Here is a 13,792-nt window from a genome sequence, read left to right as displayed (position 1 = left end):
TGGAACATTTCAGTAGATCTAGCTATGCTGATGAGCATTAGACGGTAAAACAAGTGTCTGTGGATATATATATATAATGTATTTCATATATAATTGTTATATTGATTTCTATATTTACATACAGACTTTGCTTCTGTATAAGCAATATTGCCTGAAGAGATTTCTAGTTACTTGTGACTGGCTGACCAAAACATGCTCATGAATGTGTAGCAACAGCATTATTAATTTTGGTCCTGGATATGACCTTAAACTATATTCAGTGGTGAGGCCCCAGCTTGTGGGCTTTGGGAAGTGTGGAGCGATCCTTTGTCATTGCTTCCATGTCCACTCTGACCCAGAGTGGTAGTACCTGTTAGGGTCCCAACTATGTGTTAAATAGAAACCGACTTGAAAATAACAAATATATTCTATTAAAAAAATTTTCTTCAAAATCTTTAGATTCGGCATTAAATAACCTGAAAAGGGTTGGTATGCCGTAAAACAACCAACCAACCATTATTGATTTTGAAATGTAGCTGTTAGGCATAATGGGTCCAAATGTGGACTGTATTTAGTTTTATGTAAAGAGGATGGAAGCTCTTTGTAAAAATTCAGGTACCTCTAATGCTTTTCAATTTTAACAATAAGTATTAGACATCAATTAATAAATATTTCCAAAATTTAACTTTGGAGGATTTTTATGGTTTGTTAGAGGACATAATATAGACGATCTCCCATTTTAAAATTCAAATATATTAGATTTGTATTAAATTTTATCCATAGTCGTTTGACACCAATTAAGCAAAATTTGCTGAATTTCAATTTTTTTCTTAATACCTCTTAAGCTTAAACTTTTAATTTAAGACATTTACTAATGAAAATCATGTAATGGATTATGATCCAAATTAAAATATGTATTTTTGACAAACTTTAGTATCATTATGTCTTGATTTTTGTTTTGTTAATAAACATAAAAATGATGCAAATCTCTTTGTTAGGGGAATTAATTTTATTCTCGTACTAACAGGGAGGACGGCCAACCTTGCCAGTTATAAAATACACTTAATATATTTTAATTCATGCAAATTTTTTAATTTTTAATTTTCTTTCATTGCCTTTTCACTCCAAACAAGGCACAGTGCCACTTTGATGTAAGGGCTACTATTTGGGACATAATTGCAGGAATACTATGTAGGGAGTTTTGCAGCAAGATGTCTGTTTACTTTACACTTGAACTTCTGCATGTCAGTACAGTCAGGGAAGCAGGAACCTGGAAGGGAATTCCAAAGTCTAGCAGTTCTAGGGAAGAAACTATTAGAGTAGGCTTTCTCGCATCTGGGGATCTCTACTGTATAGGGGTGGGATTTTGTGTTTGTCGGGGGTATTTACATCAAGGGGGTACAAGGGCTTGTAGTTCGCCAGAGTATCTACCGTTAAAATACTTGTAAAACAGAGAGATGCAAAATTTCGTCGATGGGAGAGAGGCTGAAGCCTGGCTGACAGTTCTGGACCTATTAGGTTGGTGACTCTCTTTTGAACCCTGTCTAGGAGTGAGAGACCGGTAGCAGATGCACCAGCGCTCAAATGTGACAACAATACTCCATGCATGGGTGAATTGTGGCCTTATATAGGTACAGGATTCTTTCAGGTGTAAGTAACTTTCTAGCATGGTAGAGAGAGTACACCTTCCTCGCAGCAGCCTTGGCAATGCCCTCGATGTATCTGTTCCAGCCGAAGAGTTTAAACTAAGTACTTTCAGGTAATTTATCATTAGCCATAACTATTGGTGGTTTAGAAGGTTTCTTGTGATTATTAAAGGAAACAAGCTTAGTCTTGGCAGTATTGAATGTGACCATCCATTTTTGTCCCCATTCAACTACTGACTGGAAGTCTTCCTCTAGAGTTTACACCATTGCCTTAGATATGTGTTCATTCGTTTCCCCATGTGACTGTTATAGAGCGTGGTGTCATCAGTAAATATACCCATCTCAGAAACAATTTTATCAGAGAGGTTGTTTATAAATATCAGAAATAATAAAGGTCTAAGGATCAACCCTTGAGGTACACCCACATTTATATCATATTGTTTTGATGTACATCCCTCAAGGACAACCTGGATTCTTCTCTTATTTAAGAAGGATTTAATTATGTTAAGTATTTGTTCAGTAATACCATATGATCTGATTTTCCTGAGAAGACCATAGTGCTATACCCTGTCAAAAGTCTTAGATATATCTAGAGCTACTGTCCTAGTTTCTCCTGCTTTATCCAGTGCATGGTATATACGTTCAGAGATTACAGTTAAGATATTTGCAGTAGAACGAGCTTGCCTAAATCCATATTGTTAGTCAAGTAGAAGTTTAGCAACTGCAAGATGATGGACTAGAGCTTGATTAATTATGGACTCAAATATCTTGGTGAAGAAAGGGAGGAGGCTAACAGGGCAATAATTTAATGGGTCAGTTGTTTCGCCAGAATTCTTGTAAACTAGTACCACATAAGTAGTTTTCCAGCAGTCAGGAAAGCAAGATTTGTTAAGGCATTTGTTAAAAAGTTTGGAGAGAAGTGGAGCAACTTCAGCAGAGAATTTTTTTAAATAGTAATGCTGGAATGAGATCAAGTCCACATGCTTTTGAGGTGTCTAGGTTTTTTATATCATGCACTTGAGAAAGAGTGATTTTCAGATCATCTAGTGTGGTTTCTGTCTGCAAAAGAAAATCAGGGAGGGAGTGGTTTGCTGGGTTCAATGTAGATGTTGAGGCAAACTGACTGGCAAGCATGTTAGCCTTCTCGGTTGCTGTGCAAGCAACCTCATGATTGTTGGATAGTGGAGGGATTGTTGATTGCCTATTTTCGTATGTATTATGACAAAGACTATTCTCTATTGAATATTATATTGTACCTAGTACATAGGAGTGATTTCAAAATAAAAAAAAGGAAAAAATGACTTGGGTGCCATCAGCTAGAATTGAAGCCAAAACATTTAGCACTCCAGCTGCGTTCCCTCATTTAGCACTCTAGGCACGTTTGTTACCGTTTCAACTCGCCCGACAGATAAGAAAGTTATAAAACTAAACTACTTTTTACTATGATTAGTTTACGCCTGCACAAACTAATAGAAATGTCGGTAAGTGGAAATGAACATTTTGTATTTCAACTTGCTAACTTCTATATGCGTTATTCATTCAAACAAATATTTTACTTGTTATAAACCATCCTTGGTATATAACTACTATTTTCTGTTAATTTCAGTGTTATGTGACCAAAGTTTAGTTGTTAAATATTTAAACACAAATAGACACACATACATACATCTGCTGTTTTATTTATATAGATATAAACTTTTTTTTCTTAGGTTATTTTTTTCCAAAACTCCTGATACGCATGCTCATTGCTGATATTGCAATGTGCAATTAGATATTTGGAAATGTTAAGCAAATCAAAATATGTTTTGTTCATATGGCACAAGATGTTTATGAAATAAAGATCATATATCAATCGTTGTCATCATTCATGTTATGATTATTGAAGCTAAAAACTTGAGTTTTAAATAACGTTGCGAGCTTATCTCTGTTCTGTCATTATTTTCATGGCAAGTGTTCGACTTAGCTCCAATCTATGCCCCCCCCCACCTTGCCAATCTTTTTCAGAAAAGCACTTCTAGCAAAAACCACTATCAAAAATTTCCTCCACTCTTTATTGGTGCCTTTGCCCGCCTGTGGAACTCTGTTGTTGTGGATCCACCCTTTAATTGCCATTTCTCCCAGGTCCACTCTGACCCAGAGTGGTAGTACCTGTTAGGGTCCCAACTATGGGTTAAATAGAAACCGACTTAAAAAAAACAAATATATTCTATTAAAAAATGGTTCTTCAAAATCACTGGATTCGACATTAAATAACCTGAAAAGGGTTGATATGCCGTAAAACAAAAACAACCAACCAACCAACCAATGATTACAATGTTATTGTCCCAATGACTACCATACACACATTAACCCTTATCCTCGAATGGCCTCGATATGTGGTGACCCTTTTGTAAAAAAAAAGTTCACTTTAGGATTTAACTATTTATTCCTGTTAGCCCGATGGCTGCTGCTGATTCTTTAATCTGCGGCCCACATGCCAGTCCATCAACCAGCTGCAATTACGACATTGGATATTTTCTTAGTGTCTCTGCAGGATCGGCACTGATTAAATCATTTAGTGTTATTAACTTTTTCTCTTCAAAATTTCACACTTGAGGAAACATCTAAAATAAAATTAGACCTTAACCCTTTTTTTTTTCTTTTTTTTTTTTTTTTTCTTTTCTTTCTTTTTTTTTCAGTAATATTCTGGAATAATTTTGGTAAAAAGTAAACAGTATTCTTATTCCTTTTTTATCTCCAACTTAAGGGGGGGGGAATATTAAAACAACAACTTATGGCATTTTTGAAATTTTGAGATGAGGATTGGTTATTCATATCATTGGATTCTTTGGACTACTGTTCTCATCTTGAGGCTCATTTTTACAACGTTTTGGTCAATGTAACCTCAAGGACCCGTGGTGGTGAAGTGGTTAGAGTACTTGGAAAAATCAATTGTAAAAATGATATTATCCTGAAGGTTGAAGGTTCAATTCTCAGTGTGGGTGGCTGAAAAAATACAATTGCAAATTACTTATGACCTCCAGTCATGGCTGACAGAATGAGAGCGTGCTACTCCCATGAAGTAAATAAAGGGGTCTGTTTGAAATTCCATCCAAATTCCTGAGTTCAACAGCAACATTCTTGAAGAAGGTTGGAGGTTACATCGACCAAAATGTTGTGAAAATAACACTCCAGATTAGAATAATAGTCCAAAGAATCCAAATAATACAAACATTTATGGGCCAAACTTTTCCAAAAGAAAATGAAATAAATCTGAAGAAACAAAAAAAATATATATATATATCAATAATTTCTTTTTTAATTCTGAAAAAAAATGAGAATTAAAAAAAAATAAAATATAATTATAAACCTGGGCTTAAATATTCTTACAAATATCTTTTTAGGATTTCATATAATCTGCAATTCATGAATAAATCGGATTTATTTATTTTTTTTCACTTTGTTAATGAGCATAAATCGTAAAACCAGTCAGTTTATTAGTAATGATAAATCTTTCATTTCTGCTGTTAAACTTTAAGCTTAGGGTTATAATCTATCATATCTATAAAAGTGAGAATGTGTATGTATGTATGTATGTGTGTGTGTGTGTGAGAGAGAGAGAGAGGACACTTATCAACCTATATACTCAATGAATTTTTGATCTGCAGACTTGAAATTGGGTACGTAGGTTATTCAGACATGTGGAAAACTTTTAAATCAGTTTTCATCTGGTAAAAAGGGGCTGATAAGGGATCAAAATTGAAAAATTGGTATGGGGGGGGGTCATCGGATTTTTATCTGTTGTCATCTGTTTCACGAATGCGCATGTATGAATCGTTCACATGACAGATTACTTATGCTAAGAATAAGTAGGTTTGAAAACACTTTTTTTAAAGATCGCGTTAAGCTGGCAGTTATCATACTTGACTCACTGTCTTTAGGTTTTCGTTTCGATCTCAGCTGAAGTATTTTTTTTTTTTTTTTTTTACTAACAAGAAGTGAACTATTTAGAAAAAAAAACATAATACTCGCATGCACATGTCTCAGTTTCTTTCTGTTTTTTATTTTTTTTTTTACAGGAATTTAATGTTGCGTATAATACCGGGCAACGCCGGGTACCTCTTCTAGTTATTTTATAAAGTGATTGAGTGGAGCAAAAAATAAGGTTGATATTAATAAGATTGAAAATTACATGAGAAGTTTAGAAGTTAAGATGACATGGCACGATATAAAGTATGCGAGCAGAAAAGTGTTCTCTCTCTGAATTTGGTGTTAAAGTGATCAGATGTAGATTTTGCGTCCTTCTCCACCTTACGGGGAGTGGTGACGCACAATTCCTTTTGATTTTCTTGCTGTAAATTATTGTAAGCAATAAATTAAATCTCAGAGCAATTAATGGAGTTATTTGTTGATCTTTTTAATTGTTTCTATTACTTCAGCTGCCTGTTTGACCAGTCGAACTCAAAGTAAATAAACTGAAATAGAACCCTAGAAAATTGATTTAGAAGAAGGTTGTGACATTCTATTATGCTTAGATAGGCAAGTCTATTGTCTGTGTTCTGAATGGCTGCTTGTTCATGAGTGGATAATCTATTATATAACTATTATTTCATCTGAATAATACTTTTCTTATCGACTATTTGGAGCTCTTATGTTGGCAAGTGTCGATTTGATTCTATTGGTCTCTTAAAAAAACCTTCAAGATGAGGCAATTTGTCACATATATAATATGTACTTTTTGTCAGAAGTTTCATATCTTGTTATTACTAAAAAGAAAGTAAATGAAATAATATAGTTACAGGAAGTTGACTGATATATGTAAAATGGTAAATAAAAACTGGTCCTAGTCCTGAAATTTCAGTGAAAATTGCAGGGGAGATAAGTATGAAATCATAATATCAAATGAAGGAAGTCAACTCTGGTCCTGGATATGACCTTAAACTATATCCAGTGGTGAGGCCCCAGCGTGCGGGCTTTGGGGAGTGTGGAGCCACCCTTTAATTGTCATTGCTCCCAGGTCCACTCTGACTACTCGGAGTGGTAGTACCTGTTAGGGTCCCAACTATGGGTTAAATAGAAGCCGAATGAAAACGACAAATATATTCTATTAAAAAATTTTTCTTCAAAATCTTTGGATTTGGCATTAAATAACCTGAAAAGGGTTGATATGCCGTAAAACAAAAACAACCAATCCACCTCTGGAAAAAAAGGTTGATATGCCATAAAACCAAATGATTAAAAGTAAAGTAACACTAAAATGATTTTCATTCCTAAAATCCAATGTTTTCGAATTCTGTATCTATTGTGACTGCCAGATATGAAACGAAAATCTGATTATCACATCAGTACGATGTGCCCTATGAGACTTGATGTAGTAACAAATCCAATCAGACTCTTGTTAAACTGACATCAATTGAATCCTTTGCAAAGCAACGCCATTCATCATTATATTCAGTTTAACATTCATTTTACGCACTGGCATGTGCTGGACGATTTTAAGAAATTGACTTCCAAACTGTCTCTGGACAGGTCTTTATTTATCCTTCTTTCTTTCAACTTTCTTCCTTTTTTTTTTTTCCTTTTCTCTCCCTCTGAACCTACTACCTCAACTGTTCTACATCTACTAACCCAAGAACTCTCATCCATTTTTTTCAACATGGCCATACCAACAAAATTTAGTTTTCTGTTTTGTACACATCTACCTATGCGGTCCAAACTTAATCTTCCTCTAAGGTCATCAGATATCTAAGCCTGTCTGTAAGACTCGCATTACAAATTGATTGTATCATTCTTGTGCAATTTCTCTCCATGCAACAGGTCCTCAACTCTCACTAGGTAGGTTTCACTTCCATACATGAAGCTACACAATCTTCTTAGAACAGTGTGACCATGTGAGCCGTTTAGTCTTTAATTGAAATTTGAACCATCTTAGTCTCTGATCACATATCACCTGAGTAGGGTAAACCTGTAAATTCACTCTTGTCCGTTCGTCTGTTCGTCCGTTTGCACTTTTCTCAATAACTACGCTTTGGAATTTTTTGAAATTTTGCTTAAATATTAAACATGATATGAGTAAAAAATAACAGAACGGAAAAACTCTGTTTGCCCCCCCCCCCCCCCAGGGGTGCCTTTCGGGTTAAAAATGGCTAAAATTGACACTTTTGTATTTATTAAAAAAATTGATGCCTTAGATTTTTATAAAACTTTCTGAAAAGTAGCTAATTGATTTCTATATAATTTTGTTTGTCTATATTTCACGATAACTCTTGGGTGTGCCCCAGAGGCTCTTTTAGAGCTAATAAAAAAACACTTTTGGGACTATTTTGCCATATTTGTCCAAAATTTTCTGTGTATGTCTATTTAGCAGTTTTGCATGGTGCTGAACTCAAATTTAAATATATTAAGGCCTTGGAGACTTTTGGGGCTAAATGGTGGACAGTGATTTCTTTTTTTTTGCATGGTGTTAAGGCCTAAAACTGCACCGTTTGTTCATTTTCACTAGGATTTGACATCCCCTGGGGACTTTTGGAGCTAATGCGGGGGGGGGGGCTGAACTTAGTCATTTTTTTTTATGCCTCATTCACTGTGCACTCACAGGGAGCCATGCATGCTTCACTTGTTTCTCTGGGAGGTTGTTGCTGCGAAATGGATAACAACTCTGACTGACTACCTGAGTGTGCCAAGTTTTGAATCTAGTTGATTCCATAAGTACCACTCGTTGTATAGTCAGAGGTTGACACCAAAACTAGTATATTGTATACTGTGGTGTGTGTATATTTATGAATGACCAAATTTAATGTATATTCATACTGGGGTCTGTATAACAGTGTGTATATAATATTTAATTGTATATATAAACGTTCATGTGTTTACGTATATATTTATGTGTGTGATGTATGTGTTTGTGGAGTTTTCTCTATTTCGTGGTCGTCTCTAGTTTTTCTATTGTTCGTCAAATTGGTGTATAGCATTTATGACTGTGTTTCTATGATTGTCTAGTGTTCTTGTGTTTGTATGTGTTGATATATTAACAGGTACGGTAACAACGGACATATTACATTTACAACAGACTTTACTACAAAAAGGGATGGATAACAGTTCTTTGGGGCTTTAACATCTGGCCAGTTGGGGGAACGTACCTCGTCCATCCTAGGGTCTTGTTTTGAAGAGCTTGGAAGCGGCAAACAAAGATTCATCCTAATGAATCGATCAGAAGTCTCGGATATATTTTCAGCAGCTTTTATTCCCAGAATGTTTCCTCACCTGGAAAGTTACATGTTTGTTGCTAAATTCTACATTCTTATTGACATTGCCTAAACAGCTTCCTCTGGGTTTAAAGCTATTATGACCAGTCACCAGCTTCTCTCTGCTCGACTATGTCTCTCAAATTCTAACTACCATCTGACTAAATCTACATGTATCAAAAAACCATCTCCCTTTGTAATTACGTCATCAATACACGTAGCCTAAAGAATCAAATCACCTGTTTTGTCACATATTTATTTGTCATTATTGTTTAACTAAAAATTCCATTTCCATCAAGTTAACATTTCTATTTATTGTAAATAAATATTATATTCTAAAATACCAATTTTAGCTGACATTCCATTTCGACTATAAAGCAATCATAATAATATTCAGCCAATACATCTTCCGGCGTTGTCCTGGAATCAACAATACAACACATTTTCGCTTGTAGATGTTGGCAACCTTCATGTGGCCCCTCTTGACAAAATTGTGGAAACCAATGCTAGAATCAAGCTGCCCAGAAATGTCGTACCCTGCTAACATCATACAAATTTACTTTTACTTAGCTTCTCAGAATCTAATGCTTAGATAATAGTCAGAAATGTTGTTTTACTATAAGTTTCTGTTGACCCGATAGTTGTTGTTGTTGGTTAATTAATGCCTGTCTTGCATATGAATCCATTGATCTGCTGCAATTATAAACTGAATATTTTCCTAGTGTCTCACCAGGATCCGCACTAATTAATGTTACAGTAGCAGCTAGCGGGGCCAATCAACATTAATAGTAAAACCGTAATAAAATGCAAGTTTTTTTGAACGGAGTTACCTAATGAAGCTGCTGTCTGTAAAAACTTGCAAAACCAAAATGAAAGTCACCTCCTGTCTGTGGACAGACCTAAGCCTATAAACTTACTTCAATGAATATGCTTTTGCCGTTAAGAGATGCTTTGACTGTAATTTATACTCTGATTAGACAGATGTGTCTGTACATGTTCGTGATATCCCCCCCCTCCCCTTTGATAGCAGAATAGGAAAAGGTTGCTTATCATGATCATTAGAACTTACTACCAATAACCTTAAAAGAAGGTTAACCTAAATTTATTATTATTATTATTTTTATATTATTGACTCATAAGGAGCTTTCACACAGGTTATCAAAGATCTCTCCTTGAAAACAGCTTGTTGTGTTCTCTGGAAGCTGAGTGACAACAAGTCTCCCCAGATTTCCAGTACTCTTCACCTTTTTCGATACTATTTGCAAATAAGTTTGCCTTATCACAACAGCTGTTTGTCATTGATTTCTCGTTGGCAGCGGCTATTGGTCTTCACTAGAATTTGAGTGGCAATAAGTCTCCCCAAGGTCCCAGTTCTCTTCGCCCTTATCCAGCGGAAATCTGGTCAGTACTCTCTCCTCTGTCTTTCTTTCCTCCTTGACTCTACTTGGCTGTTTGTTCTCACTTTTTTTTGGGGGGGGGGGTTATGCGGTAATGGGGGGCGGGGTTAGAGAACTTATAGATATGCGACTTCCGTGTTCTTGTTCTTTGTTTTTTTTTTTTTGTGAAAGAAAATAATGTTTTTTTTTTAATTTTTGAGATGAGGATTGATAACTATTTGGGATACTTGGTTGTTATTCTCACAATATTTCGGCCTTTTCAAGTGCATCTTGTTGAACTCAACATTCGATTAGAAGATTTTAAATCAAACTCTTTATTCAATCCGTGGATCTAAATTGTTCTAGTTCTATCAGCCATGACTGCATAGAAGCCTTGAGTAATTTATATTTTATTCTTAATATTGCTTGTAGCAAGGAGTGAACCCTCCACATCCAGGAGACTTGCACTTAGAAGCGATTATTACTTAACATTGTTATTTCATATAATTACTCACTGATAACAAGAACAATCTATTTTTGAAAATTAAATAAAAACTCAGTTTGAAATTCTATATAGATTTCAGAGTTCAACAAGACACATCTGAAAAAGGTTAAAGGTTACATTGTATGAAACATGAGAAAAAACATCCAAGATGAGCATAGTAGTTTGAATGATCCCAATAATACAATAACTTTTCTTTTTTTGATGGGGGGAGGGGGTAAAATATACATTAATTTTTCATTCCCGTCAATAATGACTGAAGTAATGAGAAAATAAATACTGGTCATTGTTTAATTTTGTGTGTGTGTGTGTGGGGGGGGGAGAGAGAGAGAGAGAGAGAGAGAGAGAGATTTACTACCTGCATTGTCAGGGATGCAATATTTATTTATTTATTTTTTTTAACTTACATAGCAAAAGAAATTAAATTATAATTGTAAGAAGGGCGATAACTCTTTCTATATGGTTCAATTAATGTTTCTGTCAAAATTGAAAAATATTTTCATATTACCAGTTGTCCATGTGAGGTTAAATAAAAAAAAAAACAGTGAAGTATGTTGTAGTGCGAATAATGCGGTACAAGAATAACAAATAAAAATTAACTATTCAAAATCAACCAGCTTTTAAAATGTGACAAGATCACTTATGTTAAGAGATTGAAGTAATAAAGAAGAAAATATCTGGCTGTTTTTTTTTTTATTAGTTTTATTAGCCAAAATACCATCAGCAACAGCAGCATTGTTTGACTTCCATTTATTTCATTGAAAAAGGGAATAAAAGAAACTTTTTCTTTTTTTTCTCTCATTTTAGGATGAAATCTCCATTGAAAATGAAGAGGTTGCTTTGGTAATTGTTGTTCTTTTGAAAGCCATTCCAGTCATTCAGAATGTAATTTTCAAGCCACAAGGAAGACATCTGCACTTAATCTCTTTCTTTTTTCTTCCAAGTTCACATTCTAACATATCGGGATGGCTTCATTTTCAATCAATCCACCTCCTCCAGTCCCATCCAGGCTAAGAGACCGAAAAGAACGCAAGGTATTCACAAAGTGTTCCTCTCTGCAATCAGATGGAAAGACCAGCATGTCCACCACGAGTGAACCGCAGATCATATCAAATGATGAGTGGAATTTATTTACTGATTCTCCGTTGATCTCGTTGGGGGAATCCAAGTCTGTTTCAAACACAGAATACAGTTCTGATCTGGAGGGACTTGACTGGAATTTTGGATTTTCCGGGCTCAAAAAAGGCTTGAGTAATTCCATGGAAGATCTGACGGCTACGGGTAAAATCTATCCAGATATTAGTGAGGCCTTTAGAGAACTTCAGCCAGAAACTTCATCTGCTGGATTGAACTTTAGCTCCCAGGGCGGATCTGCGTCAAATCTCTATCGTCCTCAGGCCATGCCTAGTTTTGCCAATTCTGCTTACTTCAGTCAGTCATCTCGCCTACCTTTGCACCAGTGTGGTGTACCCAGTGAAACTATACAACCATTTGCACCTTTTCAATACCCGTCACCAGCACAACTTACTTTAAAGTCGGCAAATTTGAAGTCATCGTATTTCATGAAGCAGCAGCAACAGCAACAGTCTGCTTTGAATGCAAATAATATCGTTTCAAGTTTGATTCTTACACGTCCTGCCAGCCTGAATGATCTCTATGACTTATCTGTCCACACACCAACAGCGGCCACTTCTCAGATAACCCCAACCATCGAAACACCTCAAGCGTTATCTGAAAAAAGTCTTGTACCAGTATCCACACCAGATACCCCAGATATCGACATCTCTGCCAACTTGATTGACTTCCCCCATGAATATCTGACGTTGGAAGATTTTGATCCATACCGAACGGACAAAAAAATGCCGGTACCCAAACTGCCAGTTGTTTCTTTAGAACAAACAAAGAAAGAGAAACTAACAAAAACCCAATCTGAGGAAGACATGCTGAAGGATTGTGCGTTGTTGGAGGCTTGGCTTGAGGAGAGTGGACCCAACACATCTAGTCTTGAGGAACTGGTAGAATGGGCGAATAGCGCATCAATATCGGGCCAGAGTTTGACAAGCTCAGTCTCAGAACCTTATAGTTTGGTTGTTAAGTTACCAGATGCTCCCCCAAGGGAAGAGCCTCAGTCGCTTGACACTGTTGTACCAATTCAAAATTGTCAAATGAGGCGTTCAAAGAAGGATGAAACCAAACGGAATGTGGATGTACCATCAAGACCATCATCGTGGACATTTTTGCGTAAGGTAAGTGAATTTTTAAAAAGAAATCATACTTAGGAATTTTTATGTTGGTCACAATGTGTTTATTCATCATTAGGTATAAATGTAAAATTTTTATTCCTCTTTTTCTTCCTTTTACATTAATAATGACTAATGCTTCAAGATAGATATCGTTTTTAAAGAAAATTTGAAAAAAAAATAAAACATTGCTAGAAAAACAATGCATACAAAAAAGATTTCTTTTCTCGACTTTTACAAATTGTGAAATTACATTTTTATTTTTATTAACGCAGATGAATTACAACAAAATTTTTTTATTTTTATTGATGCAGATGAATTACAACAAAAAAAGTAGCACAAGAATGAAAACATGTTTTTTGGCCCCTTTTTAAAAAGGGGCCAAAAAACATGTTTTCATTCTTGTGCTACTTTTTGCTGTTGTAATTCTTCTCTCAATGAGTTTATAAAGCTTATAAAAATTCACAAATTAAATCGTCGTTAAAACTTTAAGGAAAATTTAGAATTGTGATTCGAGTTTCTTTGCACATCTGTTATTATTGGATATCTCTTTTCAAATCAAACTTTTTTTTTGTTTTAATGGAGATACTATTGATTGAAGCTATTGTCAGTGTTATAGCTGTGTGTGTGTCAGTAGTTATATATAAGTGTGTTAAAGTAAGAATTCTGTGTTCAGTTCTATTAATTTGTTGGTTGAGGCTAAATATAAGCATTACATCTTTAATATTTAGGTATTCGCATTTATTTCAGTAACCTGGATACTTAGTTATATCTTTTTTTTTTTACATCTAAGTGTTTTCTAAAACTATATTTATGTGTTGAGGTG

General features: G+C 35.1%; 1 protein-coding gene across 1 annotated transcript in view; it reads left to right on the top strand.

Moving 5' to 3' along the window:
- LOC145293023 (phosphatidylinositol 4-phosphate 3-kinase C2 domain-containing subunit beta-like) overlaps nucleotides 1–13,792 on the top strand; it is a 264,977-nt gene that overhangs the window by 31,741 nt on the left and 219,444 nt on the right. The window contains exon 2 of the mRNA XM_080139309.1: nucleotides 11,534–12,972. Within this exon, the coding sequence (XP_079995435.1) occupies nucleotides 11,692–12,972 (1,281 nt within the window). The 5' untranslated portion in view covers nucleotides 11,534–11,691. The remainder of the gene's footprint in view (nucleotides 1–11,533; nucleotides 12,973–13,792) is intronic.

Source organism: Euprymna scolopes, chromosome 14, assembly GCF_053919585.1.
Source record: "Euprymna scolopes isolate OS-2025 chromosome 14, ASM5391958v1, whole genome shotgun sequence".
NCBI classification, from domain to species: domain Eukaryota; kingdom Metazoa; phylum Mollusca; class Cephalopoda; order Sepiida; family Sepiolidae; genus Euprymna; species Euprymna scolopes.
The sequence above is the reverse complement of the archived record's forward strand: the minus strand, read 5'-3'. Positions and strand labels throughout refer to the sequence as shown.